This window comes from Sinohyriopsis cumingii, chromosome 15, assembly GCF_028554795.1.
Source record: "Sinohyriopsis cumingii isolate HCF-2022 chromosome 15, ASM2855479v2, whole genome shotgun sequence".
NCBI lineage: Eukaryota > Metazoa > Mollusca > Bivalvia > Unionida > Unionidae > Sinohyriopsis > Sinohyriopsis cumingii.
Window position 1 is genome coordinate 48,897,854 of NC_142975.1, and position 13,688 is coordinate 48,911,541.

The window sequence follows — 13,688 nt, forward strand, 5'->3', positions numbered from 1 at the left end:
TAATAATGTTGTAAGTTATGTTTTATGAAAAAGAATCTTTTGAGAGCTTATCCTAGTTGTAAGTGAAAATATGTATAGAGACATTGTTTTATTGATGGAATTTCAGTCCTTTAACAGTTTAGAGTTTGTTCAGAACACTCATAACTATAATTAGCTCCCGACTCTTTGGTGCGGAATTGAAAGCACTTGTTTCAAACACATGCAGGTTCAGAAAATGCTGCGGCTCATATCCTTTCCTCTACACAGAAGCTGACATCCGCGTTTCTCTATACTGATAAATATAGGTTTGATCACAAGCACTCAAAAATTTTAAGTTATTGAAATTTTAATATCATGATGTTTGCATAAGTTTACTATGGGAACTGAATTAGTACCATGAGTCCTCAAGTCAAGTCTCTCTTAGTACAGAACATTATATTTTTCAAAGGGTGGTAGACATCAGAAAGAAAACAACCTTCCTTGCATCCCCCCATTTAGTGGTCATTTTTTTGTCATGCCATATTGCCTCTGAATCTTGATGGCTTAAAGTTGTGGACATTCTGTCTGTGCTGTTTTTGATGGCATGTAGTGCCATTACTGCATGAGGACTAAGCACCCATGTTTCTCTTTCCAGTATTCATTCATTGGTTTTATTTGCCCTTTTCTTAATATTAAACAGCAGCAGTTATCATTTGGAAATTAAATGCCCATGTTTATGAGGATTACTTTTCATTAGACATTCAAAACCATAATGTACCTCTTATCAAATCAATGCACAAGTTTTTCCAATGTTTCAAATAAAGTACAATATATAAAAAAATCATACAAATGCCCATGATGAACTTTCAATGGATCACAATAAAAAAGTTTGACATCAACAACAACTACAAACAGAAGGATACTGCATAGAACCGTGTCATAAACACACATCATGTATTGAATACAGAACTCGACATCTTACTTATCTTGTCATATATAACAACAACTGAAAAACGTGAATTCTCTACAAGTTGTATCTGATTGTAAATCACTCTGAAGCCTTTCTTTTGGTCTTAATGAATTGGCTATTCAAATGTCAATCAGTAATGTTGACCAGTGCCCCTTGTAGTGGAGAAGCACAAGCTGTGCCTACCAAGTTGTGACCGTAACCTGTAGTATTTACCCCTCCATGGAGCTTCTTTGCAGAGCAGTGTGAAGTTGATTACTACCCTACTGCAACATGACACATGGAGAAACAACAATGGTGTCTACTGTACAATACTGTACTTATTTCTTGATAATGATAAATGGGCAAACTAGGCAGCAAAGGATGAAGAAGCGGAGGTTGATGCTTGACCACGAGATTTTTTAAAGCCCAATTGATTTTTCTAGTAAATAAACCAATGATAAGGATGACTAAATTGACTGCAGCACTATTAACACATTAACCCCTGGAGATTTTTGTTGTTTTCGCCTGAAATTCAAGTAGGCAACACATTTTGATAGCTATTTCTGAATACATCTCAAAACACCAACTTCCAGGTGATCATCCAATAACATACTATCTAGTTGTACCAGAAACATCCTTTTTCATTGGCTTTTTGGCTCGTGCATAAGCAGATGGGTAAATGTTGGATATTTTTTTGTTGCTAAACGGAGCCATTATTTATTTTTTTATCGGGACCACTCTTTATTCCAAATGCCCATCTCATCCTACTTTTTGCAAAGATTCATCTGTCTGTCTGCAGTTCATACCAGTATGCCTTAGATCTGAGACCATAAAGCCTAAAATTCGGACACAAAATCAGATTCCGACCACTGGTGCATTTTGGGTAGAAAAAAATCGGGTCCAAAAATGAGGTTTTTCCCTCTGTATTTTGTAGTGCGACTAGAACTTCCAGATTATGTTATCATTGTAGAGCTACATCTGCCTACCTTCCTGTAATACCACCCACTTTAGTGTATCACACATGACCTTGACGCAATAGAGCTCGGCAGTGGGCTACTACCTCCTGCCATGTTAACTCGTCGCCAGGAGTTAATGTGTTAACTCCATAATTGAACAGGATTTAAGATTTTATCAGGTCAAGATTTTTAGCAAACCCACCTCTGAAGTGGGCTATAAGCTGGGCAACAATACACTCATGGGTGTCAAGTTTCCCAGTCTGTCTCACAGTACCTGATGTATAGTTGAATGGGGGTACAGAGGGAGTTCAAATGTAGCCAATTGTACTGTCATTTTCGGTGTGTAAATTAAATGGCTACAGGCACTCTGTAAATGTGCTATTTCTGCCTTATTATTTAAGTACCTATACATATAATTCTACAACTATGCAGTGAAATAGCATGCATGACTATCTTATAATGGGAGGGGGGCCTTAAAGTGAGGGAGTTCTATACATTATATCCATTTTACGGCTGACCTGTACAAGTATCAGCCAAATCAACAAACCTGATAAACAGCATGGTAGATTGCATTACATGCATGCATGTTCAACATTACATGCAAGTCTTGCATAAATAATAGCTGGCTCAAATAGATAAATGGAAAACCAACAGTATATTTATGAATTTGTTTTAAATGTCCATCTTCAAGCTCAAAATATAGGTTTTCAACAAGCACAATACCAAAAATGTCCAATCCTAGCACCCATTTTCAAAACTGAGCCCCAACAAAACTGTTTGTTCCTGACAAATTCAATAAACAGATAATGGGGGCTTTGAACTGTTTGCTCAAGCTAAACAAGGATTTTGAATGGGCATTCCAAAATCAATGAACAACAAGCTATTCATGTACAAAGGCGTAGTGGAAGAATGTCCTGTAAACATATTTCGTATTTTCTAAAGAAATCTAAGGAGCAGGCAAATGCTAATGATGCAAGGGCCCTATGAATTTTTCTTGGATGAATTTTAATAAGACCTGGGAGAAAATTATCAGGTTAAGACTATCAATTTGAAATAAAACTTTTGTTGAGTAAAATACTAAAATGGGAATTTTGCATGAAATATTTCAAGTAGGGACTGTGCACCATTACATGGTTATGAAAAATTAGTTTAGAAAAAAGATGCAAGAAGATCCAGTGATACAGTCTTTAACTAAGGGAAGCACAAAAAAAAAAGGTTTTCACCCTCGTTTTATCAATAAAGGATCCCATTTATTGATTTCTAACCTTGTTGATATCCTTTTGCTACCAAACATATAAGTCTGCTCTGGCCACAATTTCAGTATCTCACTGAAATAATTATTTCTGTACATCAATAAGTCAAAGACACAAATACCACCAAATTCAGATAAAAATAACTTTCTGATTTCTATCAGATAAACAATCACTACTTTTGCTATCTGGTAAATTTGTGAACAAATTGAAAATTACCATTTTCCCTGAAAATACTGTCTAGAACACACCTGTTCAAAGCCAGTCACAGGGGTCTAGGTAAAATTTTTGCATTACATCCTTTCTTGCAAACAAAGAACATTGCTATTGAAGATGTGTCCATGAATGCCAAGTTGTGGTAAGGCATGCATTTCCAACGGAGTTCAACTGATCAGTAATTGTTGTATCCCAATTTCCGTGTACATGCCCGTTGAGTCATGACAGTAAAAATAACGGAAGGATCTTGAAACTGAAAATCTGATATCCCTTTCATAAAGAACAGTGGCAAACAAATTACAAAATGTGTGGCAGTGTGAAGAGATACTTAATGAGTTACTATGGTAACCCCATTTTTCAATGAATAAACATTGCCATTTAACTCGCCATGTGCTAGGATAAAATTAAACTTTTTCAAAACCAGGAATTTTTTTGTACCATAAAAAAATCAAGGGCTTGGCATCAAACTGCTAAATAATATGTTTTTAATGTTCACCCATTTTCTTATCAAATGTACATCTGGTACCCGTGTAAAAAAGGGAAACAAATTTCCTTTGCAACATGTTCTAGACTGACTACAAAAAAGGAGATAAGCAAAGTTGATATTTCTGTAACTGATGCACACCAAATCTAAAGTGATGTTGAATTGAATATTAGCACATCTACCTGGCCCAGGTAATTTTCACCTGGTCAGGACATAATGGTCTGGATCTCCCAAGACCTAAATAGCTAATGTAGTTGGCTTATTAAAAAATTTGGACGATGAAATTTATCTTTTCCTGTTACTACATATGATGTAAATAGCTGTATCTAATTTGATGCGTGTGGTATCTTTTACTATGGCCTGCATATGTCTGTGTGCACAAATTATACTGCAGCCACAAGCAACAAGGCCAAGTGCACCGAGATAACTCATCTGGCTGACATCTGCCTAACAGCCAAATGCAAGAACAGTTTCCCAAACATTCCAAGTCAGCAGGCTGTTCTCAAAACAAATTTCTTCAAATAATGTTGATTGTATAAGTTACAAAAAATAACTCCAAACAAGATTTTTCAGGCACATTATTGTCTGCTAAATACATGTATTGTTAGGCCAAATGTAGTATGTCAGAACTGATCAAAATTCTCCGAAGCAGGTAAAAAATCCAAAACGTATGGTTGCCTACTAGACAACCAGTCTAAAAAATCTATTTGAAAAGCAACTTCTTCTGGTTATTCAATTAAAACAATGATTAACTAGTGAATTGATAATTTAGTCCCTTTATATGGTTCAATGGTTAGCATACCAGGTGCACAATAAAAGGGGTGCAGTTTTGAATCCTACCATCAGTCCAGCCAGGGTCAGCTACTGTGGTGTGTCCATGAGCAAGGCACATTACTCTTATTACCTTGGAATTAAATAACATACATTTGTTGCTGTGCCATAAAGCACCAAACCAAACCCTTAAAATGAACCGGAAAAAAGATGCTGGGGGGGGGGGGGGAAGGAATCTTATTGTTGTTGTTCTAGGGTTTAACGCCATTTTCAGCACAACATAGGCTATACATGGCAGCCAGTATAACTGGTGGAGGAAGAACCCTGGAAAACACAGAGAATAACCACCAACCCACGAGAAGCTACTGGCAGGCTTTCCCACGTACCCATGCTAGCCGAGCCTTGGACTCGAACCCACGCAGACAGAGGTGAGATGGCAGTGATCTGGAACAGTGAGCGCTTTAGACTACTCGGGGCCCCCGGAGGAATCTTAAGATGTGTGTGTGTGTGTGATTTGGAGTTTTAACGTAGCTTTAACAATTTTTCAGTCATACTGCATGATGTCTGCAATGTGGCAGTTTATAGTAATGTCTTGCACTGGGGCATCATGCTGCAGACATGTAGCATGACGTCCCACCCAGTCATATTATACTGACACCAGGCCAACTAGTCCTAACACTAGCCTCTTAACGCCAAGTGCCAAGCGAGGCAGCTGTCAGTACCATTTTTGTAAGTCTTTGGTATGACTCGACTGGGGATCAAACCCACAACCTCCCGCATCCAAGGCGGATGCTCTAACCACTAGGTCACCGAAGCAGTTGGAACCATAAGACAGAAAAGAAATAAAGATTGGCCTTGAGAATATTGGGTGATTTTTTTGCCATGTTTCAGAAATCTGTACGAATTCCACAATGGCATGACCTAGACTGATTTTCCATCTTAGTAAATAATATTATTTAAAATTTGTCAAATAGCTAGGCTAGATACTGAAACTTGTGACAGGTTGCTGAATTTTCTTTTTACATTTCCTGGATGAAACAAACATGTCTAATTAGCAAATTGATTTTAAGACAATTGTTTCCTTAAAGAAAATGGACCTATACTTCAACAGACACTGCCATGTCTCTTCAACCAATCAATATGAGTCGGAAAATGAAGCACTTGATTGCAACTGGATTTACTTTGATAAAGAAAAGCTGTTTTGGGGTAAGTATAATAAAGCAATAAGATTCAAAAGTGTTATTATGGGCTGCCAACTTTTTATACATTGGGTTCCACTTTGACTCATGAGGGAATTGTACTGGCAGTAATATGTACCCTCCCAAAAATATCAGTTCATATGTATATATCACGATGCAAATCTTACATTGTATGACTCTCATAAACTATAATAAATCTTGGAAGCACACGAACTTTCCAAATATGATTTAAAAATAAATAAAAATATTAACATTAACATCAAGCTCCATGTCGGCCAATTCTGCACATCAGGTGTGTGTGTGATTTGGTTTTAACGTAGCTTTAACAATTTTACAGTCATAACGCTAAGATGTCTGCAGTGTGGCAGTTTACAGTGATGTCTAGCACTTGGGGCATCATGCCGCAGACATATAGCATTATGACCCACCCAGACACATTATCCTGACACCAGGCCTAACACTAACCTCTTACAATGAGCACCAAGCGAGGCAGCTGTTAGTACCATTTTTGTAAGTCTTTGGTATGACTTTGCCAGGGATCGAACCCATGACATCCCGCATCAGAGGCGGTCGCTCAAACCACTAGGCAACTGGAGCAGTTGCACGTCTGGTAATTCTGTGCAACGATACATTATTTATATAAACAATGGATCATGTGGTGTTTTTTTTTTGTCAAACATCCATTTTGTATCAAGAACAAATGATTGTACATTAACTAAGGAAAGTGATATTTATAAAATGTACAAAATTATCACACATTTTGACTCTAAATGCATACGAAAATGTGATTTCTAAATGTCAACAACAAGACCCACTCCATGACCTTCTGGAACCTGTAACCCACAAAATCCTATTTACTATGTATCTTTTAGAATCATACAAATATATACATCATATAAACGAAGGAAATGTATACCTTAAAACAATTCTGCATCTTAATCCAAGTTCCAATTTTGCACAAAGTTGTCCCACACATACAAAACTGTCTGCTACCCAACGTGTCAACTTGCTGCTAGAACGAGATTCTCAAGAAATTCCCCAACGTAGTCTGTTTGTAATTTCTTTAGTCACTTTTTCCTCCATAAACAAGACATTGTAAACACATTATATCCTGTTCATTGTTGTTTTGCTTCCAAATAAAAGCTAAAAAAAATTATGACATGTTGAACTTTACTATTTTTTCTCATAAGATCAGTTTAGTTTGCTTGCTATTTATTGGCATTGTTACGCTAATTTTGTAAAACCAGCTATAAGCCTGATCTAATTACTCGACTGAACTGCTGACATTAACAGTTCAAAGTAATGTATTTCATTTCTATAGTACGACAGATAAACATTGCATCTTTTCAATGCTGTGCACAGAATAGGCCGTCATATGGCAAGTCACGAAAACACGGTGGTGGTATCTCGTGTGTACAAAATTAATATTATTTTGAACAGAATATGCTGGTGACAATTGCCTCTTTAAAATGGTAAGCATTGCAGTATATTATTTTGGTCAATCGGTCGAATTCGGTAAGCGTTTTGCGTCAATATTGGAGGCGGAAACCTTACGTGCGCAAAAACGACAGACAACGTTGTGGAAATAACTGACATTGATAATCTATAAAAACATCGAGTCACTAGATCACCTGTGAGCAAACATCAATAAATCTCCAGTAATGCCTCCTACTGTATGCACGACTACTTGAAAACCCAATCAGTCTGTTTCATGCAGGTCTACTTGAAAACCAAGTCGCTCAATACACATTCATACAATACACAAATTCCTGTACTTCACTATATGCAATCCGCCATTTTGTGAGATCTGTTTACGATTTCCCATACCTGTAACCATACTTTATTTGAAAAATATGCATGATCTTTTAGTATACTCACGCATGTAAAGAAAGTGATCTTGGATCTGTAGTTCTGCTGGAAGAACCTAGGAAACATGCTATATTTTACGACATTTTGAGAAATGTTGAAGCAGAACCCTAGATATCACTACAACAATGTAAAGCGCACGTGGTTTTCCTGATGGTGGAATGTATAGCATATTCACACGCGCGAAAACACGTCTCAACAACAAACATCATTAGAGTGAAATGGGTTATATGTAAATATAACTTACCCTAATCCTAACCAAGGATTTTTTGAGCGAAAGCATATGGTATCCTCCTCCTTTAAGACCATTTTAAGCGTTTTTGTCATGTTTGAATAGAGAACTAAATTTTATAGTGCCCAGACAAGGGGATAACGGTCCAACCAATCAACGGCTAGCAGCGGTAGATAACAGTTAATTGATTCATTGGAGTCACTTTCCCGTTCGCGCCGATAATGTGAATAACCGGCGGGGTAACATTCTGATTGTCCATTGGCCCCGGAGTCATACAGTCCTCGCAAATTATACCTATCGTATGGCATCAATGGACCGATTCACCCGAATATTATACTCTCAACACCTTTATTGTGGTACCTTTGTACCGTAAACATTCTTATGTGTAAACACGGCAGATGATGAACACTCAATGAAATCTAGTTCTGGATTTTGAACAGCTCTCGGTCATTTAGACCTAAATACTATTTAAAATAGTGGCAATTGCGCGTAGTCAAATGTAACGATGGAGTACAACTTTTGCAAATTATTACATGAAATTGATTTACACCTTTTAAAAGTTACACAGTCACTATTGGCAATCCATTATGTGATATTTTACTTTTATGAATCTACAAAATGTACTAAGTAAAGGTATTAACAATTGGAAGACAGGTCTTTAACTTACACCATGTGTATTAAAGCATATATCAGGTGATGAATTAATAGTTTTGGTCTTAAACTTTAAAAGAAATCATTATGGATGATATTGTGCTGGTATTAAAATGTTTCCCTTGTCCTGGTATTAAAATGTTTCCTGTATCCCGGTATTAAAATGTTTCCCTTTTCCTGGTATTCTAATGTTTCCCATGTCCTGGTATTAAAATGTTTCCCTTGTCCTGGTATTAAAATGTTTCCCTTGTCCTGGTATTCTAATGTTTGCCTTGTCCTAGTTTTCGAATGCTTCCCTTGTCTGGTATTCAGACGTTTCCCTTGTCCTGGTATTCTAATGTTTCCCTATATACTGGATTTTTCTATCTCCCTATATACTCGATTTTTCTAATCCTAATACCTCAATTACTTTAATAAGTAACATGAGTTACTTCCCTTGATATACCAACTCTTATCACAATATATACATTCATAAGCAATATTAGTCTTTGTCAGTTTGTCTCTCTCTCTCTCTCTCTCTCTCTCTCTCTCTGTTTACGAATGGGTACAGCATATTAGAGCAGGCTGTGACCTGTGACAGCTTTCACTGCAGTTCTGTCTTCACTAAGTGTTTGCTTTCCTATAATTGACAATTTGATTAATTTAAAGACTGAAGTAGGGATTTATTTCACAAATTGCTGAACCTAAATGAATAAGGTAACCATTATCTTTAGCTGAATTAATCTCATATGAATAAAAAAAAAAACCTGATTAAGTTTGGTCATTTTAATTTGCAGGATCTGGCAAATTTCAATATTAGAAAATAACCAGAGTAAATGCACGTAGCCCAGCATAACTTCAGTAGCCTAAAAAAAGAGACTTCAGCCTTTATCTTAATTCCTTCCTCAGTTCCTTTTACTGTGTCTTTTTTGTTATTTATTTGAAGAAAAAAAGAAACTAGTCTTCATGATTACTGAGCTACCTGAAATTAGAAACTGGTAGCCCAGTTGTAGCATTCCTGAAGCCCCTAAAGTAAATATACAAGAGTACTTGAACGCTGAAATGGAAATGAAAGTAAACTGGAAGAATGGGCTAGCATTTAATAAAAATGCAACAGGAAAGTATTAAATAAGAGTATATATAGCTTAATAAAACAATTCTCTTTTGAACATCACACTTACATAAAAGGAAAGATAAAAAATACACCTGGTAAATAATTTGCTTTGGTTTGAGTTATGGCTATATATGCATTTTTTGACTACCATCTATGCTAATGTACATGTCAGATCCAGCTGTACAAACCCAGAATTGCTGTCAGATGTGTTTGCCTCAACTTGTAAGCAAGTATATATGGTAGATTGATTGACCAGTGCATCATGCAATGGCAGATTCAGGTCTATGCAGTTTGTTAGGCATAATCAGCAGAACAGTCAACATGGACTCGGGTGCTTTGTGCGACCCCGATCTGCCAGTGCACATATTTTTTAATATATCTTGTTGAGATGATTTAATAAGTTACAAGAAATTATATGAAAATATTTTCTATAAGGGGCCAGAAAATGGCTAGCAAGTGTCAGCAGGGTGTCAGAAGCTTTGTACTGGTAGGTGAATGAAGTGGAAGAAATTAGTCAAACAAGATGGAAAATGAAAGTACTATTATTAATCAATATCTAGCAGGCATAAACCTTTTGATATGTTTAGTTTGGATCTTTTGCAGTGCATGCAAATACCTATAATATGTATTGTAAATTTGACACCAGAATAATAGTTAGTCCACCATTGCGACTGGATTTGTACTGTACCATTACCCGACACTAGATCTATGCTATACCATTAGTTGACACTAAATCTATACTGTACCATTAGTTGACACTAGATCTATACTGTACCATTAATTGACACTATATCTATACTGTACCATTAATTGACAATGAATCTATACTGTGCCAGTAATTGACACTAAATCTATACTGTTCCATTAGTTGACACTAAAGCTGTTCTGTACCATTAGTTGACACTAAATCTATACTGTACCATTAGTTGACGCTAAATCTACACTGTACCATTAATTGACACTAAATCTATACTTTACCATTAATTGACATTAAATCTATACTTTACCCTTAATTGACATTAAATCTATACTTTATCATTAATTGACACTAAATCTACACTGTACCATTAATTGACACTAAATCTATACTGTACCATTTGTCAACACATATGAAATGAGGTAGAAAACCTGATGCTTGAGGTCAAGATTATGTGTTTCCCTTTAATTTGTGGTAGAGCAGTTGTGAAACAAAGTATCTAAATGTGAAATTAGTTACAATAAAAGATGGGGTTCATATGGACTCAATGCTTTTGTTGCAGATATGTATCTTGTTACTGAACAGAAATATGTAGGGCACTGGCAGCATTGATATTCAGGGGAAAACAGTATCTGATCTACTCTAAGAATGTTAAATTCTATATTAAAACAGGGATATTGTCACTGAATTTCTTTTGGTACAACCATTCCCCATCTGCAGTGGTAGGCAGGTGAAGATATTAATGTGGTAGACAATGAAGAAGTAACCAGTTTTGATGCCTATGCAATATTAGTGTGGTAGACAATGAAGTAACCAGCTTTGATGCCTATGCAAAATTGTCTTGTTTGTGAGACATATCAAGTTGCCCTGCTTTGAAGCTGGATACTTTTCTGTATGTTTAAATGCATAAATTTAAAGTAAAAGATTTAAATAGCATGGCCATAACATTCAAAATGGTCTTGGGGAAAGAAATTTGGATATCAGATTTTATATCATAGTATTATGGCCATACCATGTACAGTGGTTATGGAGAAGGAAAAAAATACCAAATCAATTTAGGCGCCTGGACAAGATTTAGGACTTCTGTCAGACTTAATGTGATTTTCGAATTATGAGAAACAAAGCATAACCTGGCTTAAAGTTTCAGCTTATTTTAAATTTTTTTCAAGAAATCTTTACTTTCCATTCCTATTCAAAATACGGTACTGGTATAAAATTTAAAGCTTTTGTAATCTTCTCATTTAGGTGTTTTTCATCAGTTTGTATTTTGTGCACAACAATTAAACTGTCATTGCAATCTCAAATAACATTAACTGCATATATGCTGAAAATAGGGTAAGTAAATTACAATGTTACAGACTTGTAGCTTTTTACTCTTTTTTTTACTGTGAAACAACTTAACAAAAGTTCCCATGTTGTGAGAAAAGATTTGATATGGTGGAATTACAACTTAACATACTCAGCAGGGTGGAGTGAAATGTGACCTTCTGAAAGGGAGGAGATTTTGAATTCTATAATGGAGATTAAATGATCTTTGAGTGAACATTTTCTTCAGCCAAGTGTGACATTGTAGTCATAATTTAAACCAGTTGGCTTTTTTTATTTAAGTATGCTAATCTCTAGTTGCTATGGTTACAAAACTGTATACATTCATGAAAGTATGAGATTCAAATGCCCTGATAATTGGTAAAGAAAATTAAGTTTGCATTCCATTGATCTTGCTGCTTGTCAAACTGTAGATGTTCAGTTTCCTAAGATCATTGCAGTGCAATAAAGATTTTACTGCAAAAATGTATTAATGGCATTAGAAGCAAATTTACAATGTTTACTTTGCCATAAATGGGACAAAGAACGAAAAGATATAGTATCATGAAGACTTAGATTTTGTAAATTCTACAACATTTGATTGGCCAATTTTAAATTTATCTTTGCATTTAATGAATAATTTTACATTGATCTTAAACTGAAGTGCAGAATTAATAGGACATCCAGTTAAAAGTTTATTTTTCTTCTTGTTTTCTTATTTGACACTAGTTTTGTTGGCTACAAGTCACTTAGGATCAATTGCTACAGTTTATTAAATGTAACAGGTAATCTGGGTGAACAACATGCATATGGTGGAAGGAATTTCAAATGAGAGCTTAATTTGTTTCAGGTGTCACACCTGAATTATTAATTAATTTTGAATGACAGGAGTGGCCTGCATATCTTAACAGTAATGATTAAAATAACTACATACCATGTATATTCTCTTATAAGTCCAACTGTAAACTGCACAAACCCAGGTCTGCTGTTTGTAAGGAGTATATAAATAGAACAAGCAATATAGACTCTGATCTGCTGTCATATTATGCTCAGCAGTTCAGGATCTTTGTTGTTTGCAGTTTGACTTGACTTATTTGTGAGCATATATGGTACATGGTGGACATGAAAATCTGTCTCAGTGTTCCAAGCTGGGCAGTTATTGATGTCATACATGCTACCATTACTGTAAAGTAGTTCCTTATGTTAAAATCCCTAAGCAATAGGAGACAGAGCTTCTAGCATTACTGTAAAGTAATCCCTTATTACAAAGCCCCTCAACTGCTTTTCGTATAATGTGGTTATGGTCATGGATCCCATTAAATTGGTCACATTGTGTTGCCCTTTTGTCATGGATCCAGTTGAATTGGTTGCATTGTTTTGCCCTTTTGTCATGGATCCCATTAAATTGGTCACATTGTTTTGCCCTTTTGTCATGGATCCAGTTGAATTGGTTGCATTGTTTTGCCCTTTTGTCATGGATCCCATTAAATTGGTCACATTGTTTTGCCCTTTTGTCATGGATCCAGTTGAATTGGTTGCATTGTTTTGCCCTTTTGTCATGGATCCCATTGAATTGGTCACATTGTTTTGCTTTTTGTCATGGATCCCATTAAATTGGTCACATTTTTTTGCCCTTTTGTCATGGATCCAGTTGAATTGGTTGCATTGTTTTGCCTTTAGTCATGGATTCCATTGAATTGGTCACATTGTTTTGCCCTTTTGTCATGGATCCCATCGAATTGGTCGCATTGTTTTGTCCTTTTGTCATGGATCCCATTGAATTGGTCACATTGTTTTGCCCTTTAGTCATGAATCGCATTGAATTGGTCACACTGTTTTGCCTTTTTGTCATGGATCCCATTAAATTGGTCACGTTGTTTTGCACTTTTGTCTTAATTTATTGCATGCGAAATTAAGTCCTACCTGTTAAGGTCCAAACTTAAATTGGTTTCACATAACTAAATACAGTATATACTCAGTTATAAGTCCAACTGCAAACAACGCAGACCATGATCTACCATTGCATAATGCATATCAGGGTCTCTGTTGTTTGTAGCACTG

At 35.8% G+C, this 13,688-nt stretch overlaps 1 protein-coding gene across 8 annotated transcripts in view; it reads right to left on the reverse strand.

Annotated features, from left to right (window-relative positions):
• The window catches only part of LOC149781770 (tumor protein 63-like), a 154,305-nt gene that overhangs the window by 57,035 nt on the left and 83,582 nt on the right, over positions 1 to 13,688 (reverse strand). Inside the window, exon 1 of one of the 8 annotated variants that reach the window (XM_089935918.1) lies at positions 7,897 to 8,051. The exons of 5 other annotated variants lie outside the window; for them this stretch is intronic. In XM_089935918.1, the coding sequence (XP_089792044.1) occupies positions 7,897 to 7,976 (80 nt within the window). In that variant the 5' untranslated portion in view covers positions 7,977 to 8,051. Of the gene's footprint in view, positions 1 to 6,699; positions 6,724 to 7,661; positions 7,801 to 7,896; positions 8,052 to 13,688 lie in introns of those variants that run through there. 2 more of the 8 variants (XM_089935919.1, XM_089935924.1) reach the window with 2 other exon arrangements.